Source organism: Lactuca saligna, chromosome 6, assembly GCF_052625555.1.
Source record: "Lactuca saligna cultivar CGN05327 chromosome 6, ASM5262555v1, whole genome shotgun sequence".
Taxonomy (NCBI): domain Eukaryota; kingdom Viridiplantae; phylum Streptophyta; class Magnoliopsida; order Asterales; family Asteraceae; genus Lactuca; species Lactuca saligna.
Window position 1 is genome coordinate 56,159,133 of NC_136422.1, and position 17,050 is coordinate 56,176,182.

General features: G+C 39.1%; 1 protein-coding gene across 2 annotated transcripts; it reads right to left on the reverse strand.

The window, feature by feature from the left end:
- Window positions 1–439: 439 nt before the first annotated feature.
- LOC145003236 (NAD(P)-binding Rossmann-fold superfamily protein) lies at window positions 440–2,940 on the reverse strand. Of its 2 annotated transcripts, none has more exons than XM_078962367.1 (12): window positions 2,637–2,940; window positions 2,395–2,535; window positions 2,183–2,231; window positions 2,067–2,084; window positions 1,870–1,985; window positions 1,676–1,789; window positions 1,518–1,568; window positions 1,339–1,427; window positions 1,175–1,235; window positions 1,007–1,084; window positions 789–899; window positions 440–695 (listed from the first exon to the last, which is right to left on the reverse strand). In XM_078962367.1, exons 1-12 carry the CDS (start codon window positions 2,760–2,762, stop codon window positions 570–572), a joined length of 1,080 nt encoding a protein of 359 aa, XP_078818493.1. In that variant the 5' UTR covers window positions 2,763–2,940; the 3' UTR covers window positions 440–569. The 2 variants fall into 2 exon arrangements, with proteins under 2 accessions (XP_078818493.1, XP_078818492.1); XM_078962366.1 differs by having other exon boundaries at window positions 440–698; window positions 2,637–2,934.
- Window positions 2,941–17,050: the final 14,110 nt, after the last annotated feature.

Consider the following 17,050-nt stretch of genomic DNA (forward strand, 5'->3'; position numbering starts at 1 on the left):
TTGAAAACCGAAATTAATTTGGCTTCATTTGATCGGATCAGATTAAACCGATCCATCCAAACGAACACCCTTACCAATTTTACACATAATTAATATATTTTTTTAATATAAAACGCCACATCACCTGTCGCATTTTGCAACCTGATAAGTGACACGGAAACCAACTAACTCATCAGGCCAAATTAAAAATTGAGATAATGCAATGTCATTTACAAAAAAGAGATTAGCATCGCTTTTTCATGAAGGCTAATCCTCATTGGCTTTCATATAATATTCTCAGTTATTTTATCAGACAAATTGCATATAAGTTAAACTCGTTTTATCTTGCTCATAATTACAACTTTCGTTATATTAAATCTCCATGCAAGTGTAGTATACTAGTATGTCATTTGTATTGAAGCAAAAACTTTTCTTTTTATAATTTGAAAAAGGTAACTCATTGCATTTTAATCTTTCAATAAATACATTGCTATTATTGGTAAAACATAAGTATGCTGCTATTAATAAATAATGGTATATATAAGTTAACATACTTACTTACCATTTAAATAAATATTAAAAAAAATTGATTAAAACTTTTTGACTTTCACAAATGCTCCTTGCTTCATTCCAGATTCAATCATCGCATCAAGAACTGCAACATCTCGTGCACCTTCAACATACGAGTAGCGACCCTCACCTTTAATCTTACCACCCTTCTACACCACCATATCCAAACAAAACTTTATTTTATTTTACAATTTTTATTTTTATTTTTACAATTTTAAGATTTTTAATAAATAAAATACCTCAAGGGTGTCTATAGAGATGTCACTTATAAAAGATTTAAGCTCTTCAGTCACCCCACTAAATGGATAAAAATTGCTCTTTGTTTCCCCATTTCCACCAAACAATGTAGTCTGTCGAATAAGTGTAAAAATTATACTTTTGGAATATAAATTTAATTTATTTAAAATCGTGAAGTTGTATTAAAATGATTTTACATAAGATTTAATTACTAAATTACCACATAGCCATGTCGCCCATTATTATTTCCTCGTTCAACTTGCACAGTTCCATTTAAGCCAACAACCCGCCACACAATCTATACAAAATATATATCCAAATACTTTTTTTTTTTATCAATTAATAGATTTAATTTAATGAAATTAATTCGCATATAAAAATTTGTAACCTTTGGTGATTTTGAGGATACCAACATTACAAAAACTCCCGAACACCCGTTTTCCAGTTGACTAGAGAAGAAAAAAAATGTTTTTTTTTAGAATATAAAAAATTTCAAGAAAAATTGGAAATTGTAAGAAAATTATATAATAAAATTATATTATTTATATTTACAATAAAGAGGAAATGGTATCTGGTGGAGGGAGAGTCATATCCACATGAGATGTCATAGCTGACACAGAAGCCACCTCACATCCAACAAGCTGTTTAAGTAAACATGAATATATATTTTTTTTTAATTATAAAATGCTGAAATTCAATAAAAATAAAAGGAAATAAAATTATTTAATTACCATTCTTAACCCTGCAATGTAATGTACACCCATATCTAGAATGAACCCTCCCTGCCACATATGTAGAGATAGAGAGAGTAAACAAACTGTTGAAACCTGACAATGAGTAAATGACCATTTTACCCTTCAGTTTAGAAGTTGCTACTTATTAGTCTTACAGTAAAATTGCGTCTCCATGAGCTTGTGAAATAAGGATTTGAACTGTTCATTGAACCTTCGATGATTACTTGGACACTCATCATATCTCCAATTTCAGACATCAACTTTTTGCTCTGTGAATTGTAAATTTTAATCATAATAAATTAGTCTTGAATAATATAGATGCGAACAGAATGAAGAATATGAGAAGTACCTCTACAAATGCAGGCTCAAATCGGTAATTTTCTGCAACAGCCCATATTTTTTTAGCAGATGGATTGGTGTAGAGAGAATTATAGCATGATAATGCAGTTTCCACCTCACTAATGGCTGCAATGGAGATCATGAAGCTCTTGAAGACTAATTACACAACAATAAGAGTTCAAAATTTGGAAATAGGATCTCACTTACAAGCAGCAGCAGGTTTCTCTTCAGAGCCAGAATTCAAGAGAAGAATCATGTAAGGAAGCAAAAGAATGAGAGATGTCAGTTTCAAATTATTAAACTGATGTTCTTTAACGGATTACCTTGAAGAACATGCTTTCCTGCTTTCAGAAGCTTTAGCGACATGTCCACCTGTATTATATGGGGAAGAATTTCAGATGATTATGAGTTGCAATCTCAAATTCGCAAAGTTTGATTTCACTAAATACACATCTGTTTTTTCCATTCGATTGATGTGAATATCTGATATGTTCTGTATTCTCCAAAAACATACACAGATCATACAAAATTGAACCTGAATTTGGCCAGCAAGAGCAACAACAACGCCAACAATGTTTGAATCTCGAATAATTTCATCGAGACCATGGTCTCCCCATTTACACTCTACATTCGGAAATACCTTCCGAGCAATGTCAGCAGCTTCCATTGACGATTTCTACACAGTTTTTTAGATCATCGTTATCGTTTATAAAAACTAATCCACGATACAATCAGCTGTTACGCTTTATTCCATTGAAATAAGCTAGTAAGAATTACCTCGGAGCGACTCCATATAGCTTTGAGAACGACGAGGTCCGAGATCTCGGCGAGCCTGGGTAGGTATTGAGATTTGACGAAGATTCCGGCACCTATAATGGCGATCTGAGGAGGCTCTTGAGCCATTATTGACTACGATTTCTACTGATACTGACTTCAAATTCCGATACTGAAGAATAATTTTGATTCTTGATTCGTGTAGGAATTAGGATGGAGATTTGAGAAGAAGATCGGCTGGTTAGTAGTTAAAATTGGTTCGATTTTCAATAAATTGAGCCCAACATTCATCTTTCTAAGTGGGCCTAGACTTCAAAAAGGTTCAACTACCTACACATAAAAATGGAGTTTGTTGCATTCATCAATTATTATTATTATTATATATATCAAAAGTAAAGTATTTAGGAACACTGTATTTTTATTTTCTATTGAAGTTTTGGCATAGTACTTATATATTTTGGCAGCTTAGCCCTTCTGATTGAGAACAGTAACAAAGTACAATGCAATTGGATGCATTTACCACCAAAACTTGGTAAATAGTTCTAACAAAGTGAGAGGAAGAAGATGAAAAATGAATAAGAGGAAATAGCTGACCTGTTGCTGAATCTGTGATCTCAGATATCTGATATGGGAAGAAGAAGAATGGAGAAAGGCTAATTTAGTTCACGTAGATGTATAAATGAACGACAAATAAAATTCATGATTGTTTTTTTGATACTGGAGAGATAAATGATCAATAATTTTGGAATGTTAAAGAGGTTTAATTGAATTAAAATAGCTATCTCTAAATTATGTGCATTGTAAATTGTAATGGTTTCTAATTAAATTTGAAAATTGTGTAGATGAATTTAACATGAAAATCATATGGAAAACATTAAGGGATATGATTGAATTAAAATAGTTATCATTAAATTATGGGGATTATACCGGTTTCTAATTGAATTTGAATATTGTGCAGATAAATTTTAACATGGAAATGATATGGTAAAACAGTAAGGGATAAATGACAGGTAAATATGCATAACTTTTAAAAAAATTGGAAATATTATTTTACTAATTTACTGGGAATAATGATTGTTTTTAATGTTAATTTGCAAAAAATCAGGAATTTAGGAATAATCTAACATGACTGAACAGTCTAGTTTAATGGGTATGACGTTTATAGTGACAAAAGGGCATAACCGAAAATTGAGTTTGATAATATAGGTCATAAAAGAATCTGAGGGGAGGGGGTTTAGGAGTTGTCAAGTGGCATTAGATGCACTCTTTATATATATATATATATATATATATATATATATATATATATATATATATATATATATATATATATATATATATATATATATATATATATATATATATATATATATATATATATATATATATATATATAGATAGATAGATGTTCATGTGTTTCTAGCATCTATTGTGTACTCGTAAGTACAAATTTGGACCAACGGATGAAATAGAATCAATGGTCATGATCTGATGATCCATGATATTAAAATAGAGTAACATGTATCATATAGTCACATAAATTTCATCGTAAATATATTTTAGTCAATTAACTTGTATTAAAAAAATGAAATTTTCGTATTTTAAGGGATAATTAATTCCTTTTTTTTTTTTAAATCTGAAAATTTAAATTAATTCAAATTTAATTTTAATATAACTTTTAGTAATAACCGATTTTATTCTGACATAATGGCAAAAAAGTCAACCACAAACTAGTAAAGATATTTTCGATTTTATTCTTATATATATATATATATATATATATATATATTAACGTGCTTAAAGATTTATACAACATATTATCAATAATAACATTTTCTAAAGAATACAAATTTTTTTTCTTTAAAAATCACTAATTACATTAATTCGTAAAAAATAAGATTATAAACAAGTATTACATTCATTCTGAAAAAAAAAATCTAATCTATAATGGTTTAAAAATTACATTTAATCTTAAAGATTAAAACTAAATATGGTTACAAAAAAACATCAAAAATCTAACAAAAACACTAATCAATTCAAAAAGAATATTAGTGTTAAGAAACACATTATACATTGTGTCAGAATACACTCTCATTTTAAATGTTTTTTTTTTCCACATCAATTGCAACCTCTTCAAAACCTAAATCTACAAAGAAACATAATCAAATTTCAAATATTAAAAAATTCAGTGTATTCTAAGAGAATAAAAACTATAAATTCTAATAGAATATAGTAGAAACTATAAAATCTGACAGATTATAACAGAGACTAAAAACAATAAATTACGACAGAATGTTGTAGACATTAAAATATTATAATTTATTCCAATAGAATGTAATCCTAAAGGTGCAATGCGAATAACCGCCATAAAGTTGAATAACATTATGTGGTGTTAGTACACAGAGTAATGAACGAGTGAATTGTATTCCTCAATAAACAAATACATTTGGTTATATACACATTAACGTGAAACTAAACAGGAGATAAATGCTCATGTTCCTATGCTATAACTGTTGACTCTAGAGTAATTCAAAATATACATTTACAATACTAAGTCTAACTATGTGCAATAAAATGTTAATGCTATTACCCCCCAGCAAGCGCAAGGGCGGGACGAACTTGAAGCTTGGAGCGTAGAAAAGAAACTCTATCTTTGGCCAACGGTTTGGTAAAGATATCGGCGAGTTGATCAACCGAGGAGACATGACTTATTTGTAGTTGGTCGGATTCAACTTGTTCACGAATGAAATGAAAATCCAAGGCTATGTGTTTGGATCTTATGCTGATGACAAGATTTTTGGTCATGAAAATAGCCCCTACATTATCACAAATTAGAAGTGGATACACTATAAGAGGGGTGCAAAAATCACTTATAAGAAGTTTTAGCCACATTAGTTCAGTTGTAGTGTAAGCTAAGGACTGGTACTCAGCTTCAGTACTTGATCGAGCAACCACCTTTTGCTTTCTCGATGTCCAACTAATGAGATTAGATCCATGAAAAATAGCATACCCATATTGAGAACGACTGTCGTTAATATCATAATTCTAGCTCGAGTCGGAGAATGCATGAAGACCTTTTGCTTTAGTAGGTTTGAAATGAAGATAGTAATGTAGTGTACCTTTAAGGTATCGAAGAATTCGTTTAACCGCTTGCCAATGATGATTTGTTGGAGAATGCATATATTGGAAAACTCGATTGACTGAATAAGAAATGTCCGATCGGGTTATGGTTGCATATTGTAGTGAACCCACAACTTGTCGATACAATTTTGGGTCCGAGAATGGGTCTCCATCTTTTTGAAGTTTGGAGTAAGGATCAGCAGGAGTGGACATTGGAGAAGCCAAGGACATATTGCTACGATTTAGTATATCAGCGATGTAGGCTTGTTGAGACAAAGTAAGACCGTTTTTCGATCTCGTGATCTGAAGGCCAAGAAAGAAACTCAGATCACCAAGGTCTTTGAGAGAAAACATGTTGTGTAACCTGTCAATAAACTATTGAAGATATGTATCATTAGTACCAGTGATTATCAAGTCATCCACATATACCAAAACATAGATAGTAAGTTTAGGAGTAATGTGAACAAACAAGGAAGTATCCGATTGACAAGCTCGAAAACCGTTTGTCACGAGGTAGGTTTTGAGCTTGTTGAACCATGCTCTAGGCGCCTGTTTGAGACCATAGAGAGCTTTGTTGAGATGGCAAACATGATTAGGGCGAGTAGTGTCTTCAAAACCCTTGGGTTGGCACATATATTCCTCCTCCGATAAATCCCCATTAAGGAAGGAATTATTGATGTCTAACTGTCTAATTCGCCAGCCATTTGACAAAGCAATAGATAACACAACACGGATTGTGGTTGGCTTAATCACCGGACTGAATGTATCAAAATAGTCTACACCTTCTTCTTGACTGAATCCCTGAGCCACAAGTCATGCCTTATGTCGTTAAATAGTTCCATCAGCTCGCTTTTGACCTTGTAAATCCACTTACAACCAACAATATTAGTGTTAGTGGGACAAATAACAAGTGACCACGTATTATTTCTCATGAGAGCATCATATTATGCTTTCATCGCATCTTGCTAACACTTGTGCTTGACAGCTTGAGAAAAAAGATGAGGTTCAACAGTATGGGAAAGAATAGTGTTGAAGGATTTTGGTTTGAGAGAATTTGTGCGAGCTCGTGTTATCATAGGATGTTGATTGTTAGCAGCTGGACGGAATATAGAATTCGGATTGTGTGCAGAACTGGAATTTTGAAAAGAAATAGAAAGATCAGGTGATGTTTGATTTAGGGTGTAACATCCTAAAATTCAAGGCCAAAAAATTTCATTTTGATTAAGTTATAATATAAAACCATCAGTAATAAAACATACATATTCATATCTCATGTCAAAACCAAAGTGTCAATAATCAAAGCATTTTATCATAAAACCATATCAGAGTGTAATCCCAAAGATCTCATGTGCGGAAAACATAGTGTGATGTGCTGCGATCCAGCTGTCTCCTTTCCTTTGAAAACAAGTACCTGAAACCAAAACTGTAAAACGTAAGCACGAAGCTTAGTGAGTTCCCCCATCATACCACATACCATACAATCATATAATGAAGAGCTAGGAGATACGGGCCTCGCCCACACTTATGGAGATACGGGCCTCGCCCACACTCCACTATCTCTGAGATACGGGCCTCGCCCACACTCAGCTACTGAACCATAACATACAAGTATATACAATCATCTAATGAACAGCTAGGAGATACGGGCCTCGCCCACACTCATGGAGATACGAGCCTCACCCACACTCCGCTAGCTGGGAGATACGAGCCTCGCCCGCACTCCACTATCTCTGAGATACAGGCCTCGCCCACACTCAACTACTAAACCATAACATACAAGTATCACACAGACAACGAGTATAAGCAATTCTATCATACAATCATATATCATTATCAAACTCAACTATGAGATACGGGCACTGCCCACACTCCAATACTAACGTATCATCTATACGGGTCGGCCTTGGTGCCTTAGACCCGTTCCTATTGGAAGGAAACTCACCTCACACCACTGAAGTCCCGTAGACACAATCCCACATTGTTGAAGTCCCGTAGACTCAACCCCAACTGCTGGATGACAGATTCCCAAACTATCAACACCAAAATAATACCCAATTAATAACTGGGTCCCAATACATAACCATAAGTACATTCTTTGGGTAATTCACTTGTAGCATCTGGTTCCTGGTACGTAAGATATGTCTAAGTATTTTGTGTTTTGGCCGTGGACTCGGCGAGTTGGAGGCCCGACTCGCCGAGTAGAGACGAGACTTGGGGCGCGGTTAAGTTGGCGACTCGACGAGTCCATATTATGGACTCGGCGAGTCCGCGCTGTCTGATGAAACCCTAATTTCCAAGGGTTTGCACCCTATTTAAACGACCATTTGCGCCCCAACTCCGCCCTATTCACCCTCAGAAGCTCTCCTTACATTCTAGCTCTTGTTCTTGTGAGTTTGAGGCATTTTAGTGTGTGTTCTTGAAGATTTTGAGAAGGAAGTGGAGTAGATCAAGAGGAAGGGAAGAAGCCAAGCATCTTAGTGTTCTCTCAGTGATTTTTTGGAGGTAAAACTCGTTTTCCCCCTGTTTCTATGCTTGTTACTCCATTAAAGTCTTTCTTGAGCCCTTCCCCAAGCTTGTATGTGCATTATAATTCTTAATAAGCTGATTGGCCTCTAGATCTAGGCATAATTGAGCTCCAGGGGCTCAGATCTACTGCCTTTATGGACCCATGTTGCATGAAGACCTTAGATCTACTCTTTTGGTGCATTTTGAACCCTAAAACCCTCATGGATGATTATTTACACGTAAAGTTGGAAACTTTACGTGTTATTCGTGCTCTAGGAACCCAGATCTATGAATGGCATGGACTGGATTCGAGCATAATCGCGTATATGGCTCTTGCATGAAGCAGACTCGGCGAGTCGCTCATCTGACTCAGCAAGTCTAGTCGCGAGTCTCCGAGTTGTCCCCTTTTTCGTTGTGTCGAGTTGTGTAGTAAGTCCAGGGTGGACTCGGTGAGTTGGAAGCCAAAACTCACCCATAAGGGAACTCGACGAGTCGATGCCCAGACTCGACGTGTTCAAGGCAATCTTCTTAGAATCAAGAACAGACTCGGAGAGTTGTTCATACAACTCGACGAGTCACAGCATAAATTCTTCATCGGATGAAGATGAACTCGGCGAGTTGTTCATACAACTCGACGAGTAGGATGAAGGACTTGGACATCAGTTTAGAAGGAGAACTCGTTGAGTCAACGCCCAACTCGACGAGTAGAGACGGGTTGCAGAACAACTGTTTGGACAGGGACTCGGCGAGTTGGCGAGCCAACTCGGTGAGTCGGGTCAACTGAAATTTGACTCTGACTTTGACTTATGGCATGATCAGGGGTAAAATAGTCATTTTACCCAAAGGACAGTTAGCAGTGTTTGATTGAGTATGTTGTGGGAATTACAGCCGGAGGATTTCCTGAGCAGCAGCAGCAATAGACAGTTAGTTCCCGATCAGATCAGCAGCTACTCCGAGGTGAGTTACCTTCCAGTAGCGGTGGGTCTAAGGCCACAATGCCGACCCACTAGTAGGAGACGTATGATAGATGATTGTCTTTGTGATATCATCTAGGTTTGATACTACCTGATAAGTTATATGCTAGCATGATATGTTATATGTGATAGTAGTAGAGTTCGGTTGTTAGGACCGAAGGGTAGTTAGACACCCCAAATACGTCTGACAGTATGTTATGATATGTTTGCATGCTGGCTTGTTATGTTATATGCGATAGAGGTAGTAGGAGGGGACCAATCCCCAAGTTCGGTTGTTAGGACCGACGGGTAGGTCAGCACCCCAGAATGGCTTGACATGGGTAGGTCAGCACCCCAGAATGGCTTGATATGGGTAGGTTAGCACCCCAGAATGGCTTGACACAGGTAGGTTGGCACCCCAGAATGGTCGTATCGGGTAGGTCGGACACCCCAGAATTTCCCGACAGTATGTATGCTATGTGTTTGTATGGTATGTGGTATGATGGGGGAACTCACTAAGCTTTGTGCTTACAGTTTACAGTTTTGGTTTCAGGTACCTCTTCATCAAAGGGGAAGGAGCTGGCGCGGTAGCGGCACATAATACACACACACTGGTTTCCGCATTTATTAGATTTCTCTGGGATTTATACTCTGATATTTCGATTGGTTGTATGATTTGGCTTTTAGACATGGTTTACGTTGTGATGTGGTTTGATCAAACAATGTTTTTAAATATTAACGTGTTCTAAAGTAATGTTTTAAAAACGAAATTTTTGGACGTGAAAATTGGGTCGTTACATTACTACATTACCCCTAGCTTGGCTTATTCAAGCCGAAGGCCCAATCCATAGGCCCAAAGTCAATTAGGAATCAAAGCCCAACACACGGTCCAATTTTCCAAATTAGGCCTAGGCCTATACATGGTCTCATTCTAAGGCCCAACATCATATAATCATTAAGGCCCAAAATATGGCCCAATTTTCCAAATTGGGCCCAAGCCCCTTACATGGGCCTTACCCTAGGCCCATTAAATTACTTTAGACCATTTGCTTGATCTTGGATAGCCCATTTAACAACCCAATCATCAAGGCCCAATAGAAAGGCCCAACAATAAACCCAAGTGAAATTAGGGTTTCACATAAAATGATGATTAGGGTTAAGTTTCCTACTTAACCCATTATGGACTTAATCCTCTAAGGACTTAATCAATTAAGTCCAATATTGCTTGGATTAATTTTCTTGCCAATGATTATTATTTAATATCTCAAGTTATTAAATAATTCCCCGCGTGTCCCGATTACTTCCCAAATTAGGTTTTTGATGGAATTAGTGTTTTCCAAATCCTAATTAGGGTTTCCAACCCAAATACTAGCCTATTTAATAATTTGTTGGGCTTTTAGGTCAATTAGGGCTTTATTGGGCCTATTAAGCCCACTAGAATACCATTAAGCCCATTAGGGTTTTATTAGGGTCCATTAGAGTCCATTAAGCTTTATTGGGCCCATTTGAGCTTCTTTGGGCCCATTAGGGTTTCAAGCATCCCCAATTGAGTCAACTCACAAGACAAGCACACTGCCACCCGACACGACGACCGGTGGCGGCAGCCACCACCCTAAGGTGGTGGTTTTTAATTCCTTTTATTATTCAAGTTTCAGATTACATTTTTACAAGGCTAATAATCGAAATAAACACACAAAATCACTCCAGCACATGGTGTTTCAAGGCGGCAGCCACCACCTCACGATGGTGGTGGTGGTTGTTCTTGATATTCCGACCAAACAAGCCACTCACGATGCACACACACACAGACTACACACACACGCACATTTTGAAGAATGGTTCACACACCAACCACCCACACGGTGGCTCCCGACGGTGGCAATAGTGAATCTGAGATGGAAGCCACCACCATGAGGTGGTGGTGGCGGTCCCTTCTGTTGATTCCTAGACAAGCAGCAACACACTCACGATTTCGTTTGCAAAGCGCACCTAGCCACCCCACCTGGTGGCATTTGGCAAGGGCAACATCAATTCAAGCGGCTCATCGGCGACACCACGATGTGAAAATGGCCACCGGAGCGCAGGAAACAATTGCTCGGGGCGGCAACAGTCATGTGACATCAGAAATAATTGGAGAAGGAGATTAGCGGTGCGAAACCCACCGAGCGAAGCAGCAACAACAACGGTGGAGAGACTTCGCGATCCACACCGGCGATTGGAGCGATGCCGATGCTGGAGGGTGGACCAGTCTCACCGATGGCAACGTCTTCAGCTAGGGGCGACAGCCATTTCGGCAACCACGGCTATCCGACAGAAGAACATGGTGGCAGTCGGAGGAACGTGAGCAATAGCGATGACGACTGAGGATTTGGGAGGTATAAGGGTGGCGACTGTCTCTCTTTAGGGTTAGGGTTGAAGCGGGAGGGGTGACGGGTTATATACCCCGATCCCCCAAACTTACCTCCATAATGACGAGTTTGGCCCCTTCCTTCCCTTTTTTCTTTCAATCTTAATCCAATATTTACCCTTTAGCCCTTGATCCCATAATTTCCTTTCATAATAAGTCCTGAAATTACCAACCAATCTCTAAGCCCTCAAATCTTTTCAATTTAAGTCCATTAATTACCCAACGCACCCTAAAATCTGAATTCCTTCTCAAATTAAATCCAGAACTTACACTTTTAACCCCTAACTTCTAAAATTATGACAATTAGCCATTCGAGACCATCCTTTGATATATAACTATTTATTTTAGGGCTACCATTCGTTCACTAATTTATTTATTTAACTAATAAATAAACGGGTGTTACAACTCTCCCCAACTTAAATTAGATTTTGTCCTCGAAATCATTCCTTACCATTCCTTACACACCCAATCATTCTAGTAACATGGTCACCATCCTAGGCACACCCTATCCTTCCCAGGGTAGCCATGACCAATCTTCGTAAAGCCCTACAATCCGTAGATGAACGAATTCCTCGCGATAAGACCACATCTACTGTGTCTGCAATCTGTTGTATCGAGATGGTCTGAATCCCAGACAGACCACTCATACCGAATCATTATAGATGGTACCAGTCTGCTTATCCCTCAACTAACTACCCAAATTCTAAAAACTCGAGGTTCCCACTATAAAACAGGGTCACAGACCCAATTATCTCTGTCGACCACTTATACTTATCTAAGAATCAGATACTCCTGCTGTGAGTGACTTGTCACTCCCCAAATCATCTAGATATTCCGTCCGTACTCGCAACCTGAAGCACAAATGCTAACACTGCCCAAATGCTGAAACTGCTTAATCATTGAATTGCTTGAAGTAGTATGTTGCTACATAGCTGCTTCCCAAAATCTCTCAAGACCTTCATGGTCTCAATTCATCGGTCAGTCATCTGACATATCGGGTTCCGGCCCGGTCGCCGAGCCGAAAGGGCTCCCACTTAGTCGCCTCACACGACTTTCAAAAGAAATCCTTCTCTTGAACTCGTTGCCACTAGTTAGCATGCCATTGAGGCTCTAATAACCTTTTGATCTAACTGTTCAGGTCCATGCATCAAATCCTGACGTCACCAAATCCAAGGCTAAAAGTGATTGCTACCTAACCGATGGTAGCCTTATATCACAAGCAATCTTATACGGTTCATTGCTTCCCTGATCCCATAACTGTAGTGACACTCCTACAGTTGCATCGCTGGCTCAACCTGATCTAATCCTTATGGGTAAATCCGAAATCCAATCCGTGGATTTCCATATCCCTAATTTTGCACCCAAACTGGTGCGTACTACTTGTTCATTCCGCGCCTAACAACACACTGATGCTATCTACCAACCTAGTGAATGCTACGACTACACTCGCAGACTTACAACACTCTATCACTATCTGGCTGCTAGTGAATGCTACGGCTACACCCGCAGACTTACAACACTCTAATACTATCTGACTGCTAGTGAATGCTACGGCTACCCCCGTAGTCTTACAACATTTTCCATACTATCTGACTACTAGTGAATGCTACGGCTACCCCCATAGTCTTACAACACTTTCCATACAATCTGACTACTAGTGAATGCTATGGCTACCCCCGTAGTCTTACAACACTTTCCAAACCGGGTCGAACGCGCATTCAACCTAACACATCATTGAACTAGGGTCCTAACCCGAACTCTAACCTGGTTCCCGAAACCTACTATCATGTGACCCCATTGCATCAGTACCGTACCCATGCCTATTATCAAAGCATCACAGTAACCCACAAAATCATCTACACCCACTGGCAGGGGGAAATTCGGTGCCTCGCACAACCACTGCCTGTGAGTCTCGAAGGCTGCCTTCTGCTCAGGCCCCCAACGAAAGGCCACCGATTTCTTGGTCAGACGGGTCAAAGGAATCGCAATCTCGGAGAAGTCACATGTAAATCTCCGGTAGTAACCTGCTAGACCTAGGAAACTCCGAATCTCAGATGGAGACCTCGGAATCTCCCACTACATCACTGCCTCTATCTTGGCCGGATCTACTAGAATACCCTTCTGGTTAACAAGGTGCCAAAGATATTGCACCCCGCGCAACCAGAACTCATATTTGGAGAACTTTATAAAAAGTCTCTCCCCCACTTAGATTCGACGAAGTCTTCACTGCACACAAGAATTGAAGGATTTCTAATCCTTTTCGCTTCCTAGTATCCCCTTGATGACAACCTGTACTTACTAGTGCTAGCGATCCATCACCAATCAAACCTTAAGATCGCCATCCTCTGAAATCTTGAGGAGTACTCTTGAAATCTGGTCCAATCTAACGCCTCAATCCATCTCCCATGCTGTCAATTGAAGGTCTCAATCTTCACTTTGGCTGACGAATCCTCGTTCTCATTTCCAATCTTGCAGTATCACTGAACTCTAACCGAACATAGCCCATCCGAAAATACAAATCTCTTGAACATGCGATGACTAGCTTATGCATCTAACACCCACGACTGACACTACCCTTTTCATGTCACCAGCTCTGTCCTAGCAACGATAGTGCCTTGAACTCCAAAGTTCATCCGTAGATAATTACCGACCATACCTGAACAAGGATAGAACCCCTGAACGCTGACTTCACTGGAGAACTATCACTCTAACCCTCAGAAAGGATCTTCCAAACAATACTCCTGCACAGATCTCGACAAGGATCTGGAATGATAAGGGTACACGCGGAACCCGCTCCACAGGATGCATCCCTCTGTGGGTTCATCAAGGACTTCTAGGCATGCAGGATGGCATATATGATCCTTGATAACCCAAACACTAGCAGAAAAACCGACCCGAGGTCTGACTTATCCAAACTCACTCATAATTCCAAAGCGGTACGTATTCCAAACATCCACCTAATATCATAGAAGATGACATACCCGCAACATATGGAGGAATATTGACCCCCTTCTGCTGATATGACCAATCCTCCTACCCTGTAGCAGCCTAAACCCTTGGAGTGACAAACTCCCTCGTGTACTTTCTCGTATGCACTGCAATGACTCAGGCCCTGCTGGCCTTTCACCCGATGATTAGAAGTCATGGGTCTCTTCCCGGGACCCTCTACTATACGCACTTGGCACGCACCTCTCTTTCCAGGGTGCTCCCAAATCGATCCCGCATCTGCAACTCTTGGAAATCATATCCTTCAGGGTCTGACACCCTATCACGCGCACTAGCTCGCTTGCCAATGGCTAAGCTGTAACAATTGGAACACCCTCTGTCCCCAAACTGGGTCACACACTCTTCCCTGAAGCTTCTTAGATTCTCCAAGACTCTCACTGATTCGAGTATGGATCTTGTGCTTTTAGTAGTATGGGCCCAATACTACCTTCCACACCTATCCATACTTTCCTCAGCAATCCTCCTGAATCCTCCAAGTCGCTTCCTCAAACTGGTACACCCAAGTCTCACTGAACCTCACTACTAACTCACTAAAATATATCCTAGGCTTCCCTAGGTTCCCGAACTCACCCAGTCCTCATCTGCTGAAAGATTCCCAGTAATGTCAACTAGCTACCTCATGAATATAGCCACATGCAACAGAGATCAGATAATCCTTCAAGTAACAGACTCATCCCTGTAATGGTTAGACTCAAACGAGAGTTGCGCATTAGGGTCAAATCTATCACTCTGAGATTATCCAGCCTATGCCACATGTGACTTAGCATATTCACTTAATAGCTAACTCACATTACTAAGAGTCCCACAAAGAACAAAGCAAACAACATTCAGACAATGGAAAATCTAGCCATCATATTCCAATCAAATCTTTTTATCCTCTAATCAGGAATCTGTACATGCAATTCAAAGGCTCATACAATCAGGCATAACCTAAACAGGCTATCCTATCACTGACTGATCAGTACTAGCATGCAAGTCTACAAGCACATATAATAGGCATATAAGGCATCCTCCTAGATCCTTAGCCCTAATCTAGCATGCAGTTCTCATAGGCATATCATATCATAACATCTCATAACACGTATGGATATCTTGGGGAATACTTACTTGAGCTCGGCTGATTGCACGCATCACACAACTGTTCTTTTCAAAGTTCTTTTCTCTTTTCAAACTTTTTTTTAAATGATTTTATTTTTTTTGAAAATTTTCATACCAAGTCCTTATTTTGAGTTCAGACACACCCGAGAGTGTGCTCGAATCCCTCAAACCAAGGCTCTGATACCAACTTGTAACATCCTAAAATGCAAGGTCAAAAAATTTCGTTTTGATTAAGTTATAATATAAAACCATTAGTAATAAAACATACATATTCATATCTCATGTCAAAACCAAAGTGTCAATAATCAAAGCATTTTATCATAAAACCATATCAGAGTGTAATCCCAAAGATCTCATGTGCGGAAAACATAGTGTGATGCGCTGCGATCCAGCCGAATCCTTTCCTTTGAAAACGAGTATCTGAAACCAAAATTGTAAACCGTAAGCACGAAGCTTAGTGAGTTCCCCCATCATACCACATACCATACAATCATATAATGAACAACTAGGAGATACGGGCCTTGCCCACACTCATGGAGATACGCGCCTCGCCCACACTCCGCTAGCTGGGAGATACGAGCCTCGCCCACACTCCACTATCTCTGAGATACAGGCCTCACCCACACTCAGCTACTGAACCATAATATACAAGTATATAAAATCATCTAATGAACAGCTAGGAGATACGGTCCTCGCTCACACTCATGGAGATACGAGCCTCGCCCACACTCCGCTAGCTGGGAGATACGGGCCTCGCCCATATTCCACTATCTCTGAGATACGGGCCTCGCCCACACTCAGCTACTAAACCATAACATACAGTATCACACAAACAATGAGTATAAACAATTCTATCATACAATCATATAACATAATCAAACTCAACTATGAGACACGGGCTCTGCCCACACACCAATACTAACGTATCATCTATACGGGCCGGCCTTGGTGCCTTAGACCCGTTCCTACTGGAAGGAAACTCACCTCACACTACTGAAGTCCTGTAGACACAAACCCACATTGTTGAAGTCCTGCAGACTCAACCCCAACTGCTGGCTGACAGATTCCCGGACTGTCAACACCAAAATAACATCCAATTAATAATTGGGTCCCAATACATAACCATAAGTACATTCTTTGGGTAATTACTACATTACCCCTAGCTTGGCTTATTCAAGCCCAAGGCCCAATCCATAGGCCCAAAGTCAATTAGGAATCAAAGCCCAACACACGGTCCAATTTTCCAAATTAGGTTTAGGCCTATACATGGTCTCATTCTAAGGACCAACATCATATAATCATTAAGGCCCAAAATATGGCCCAATTTT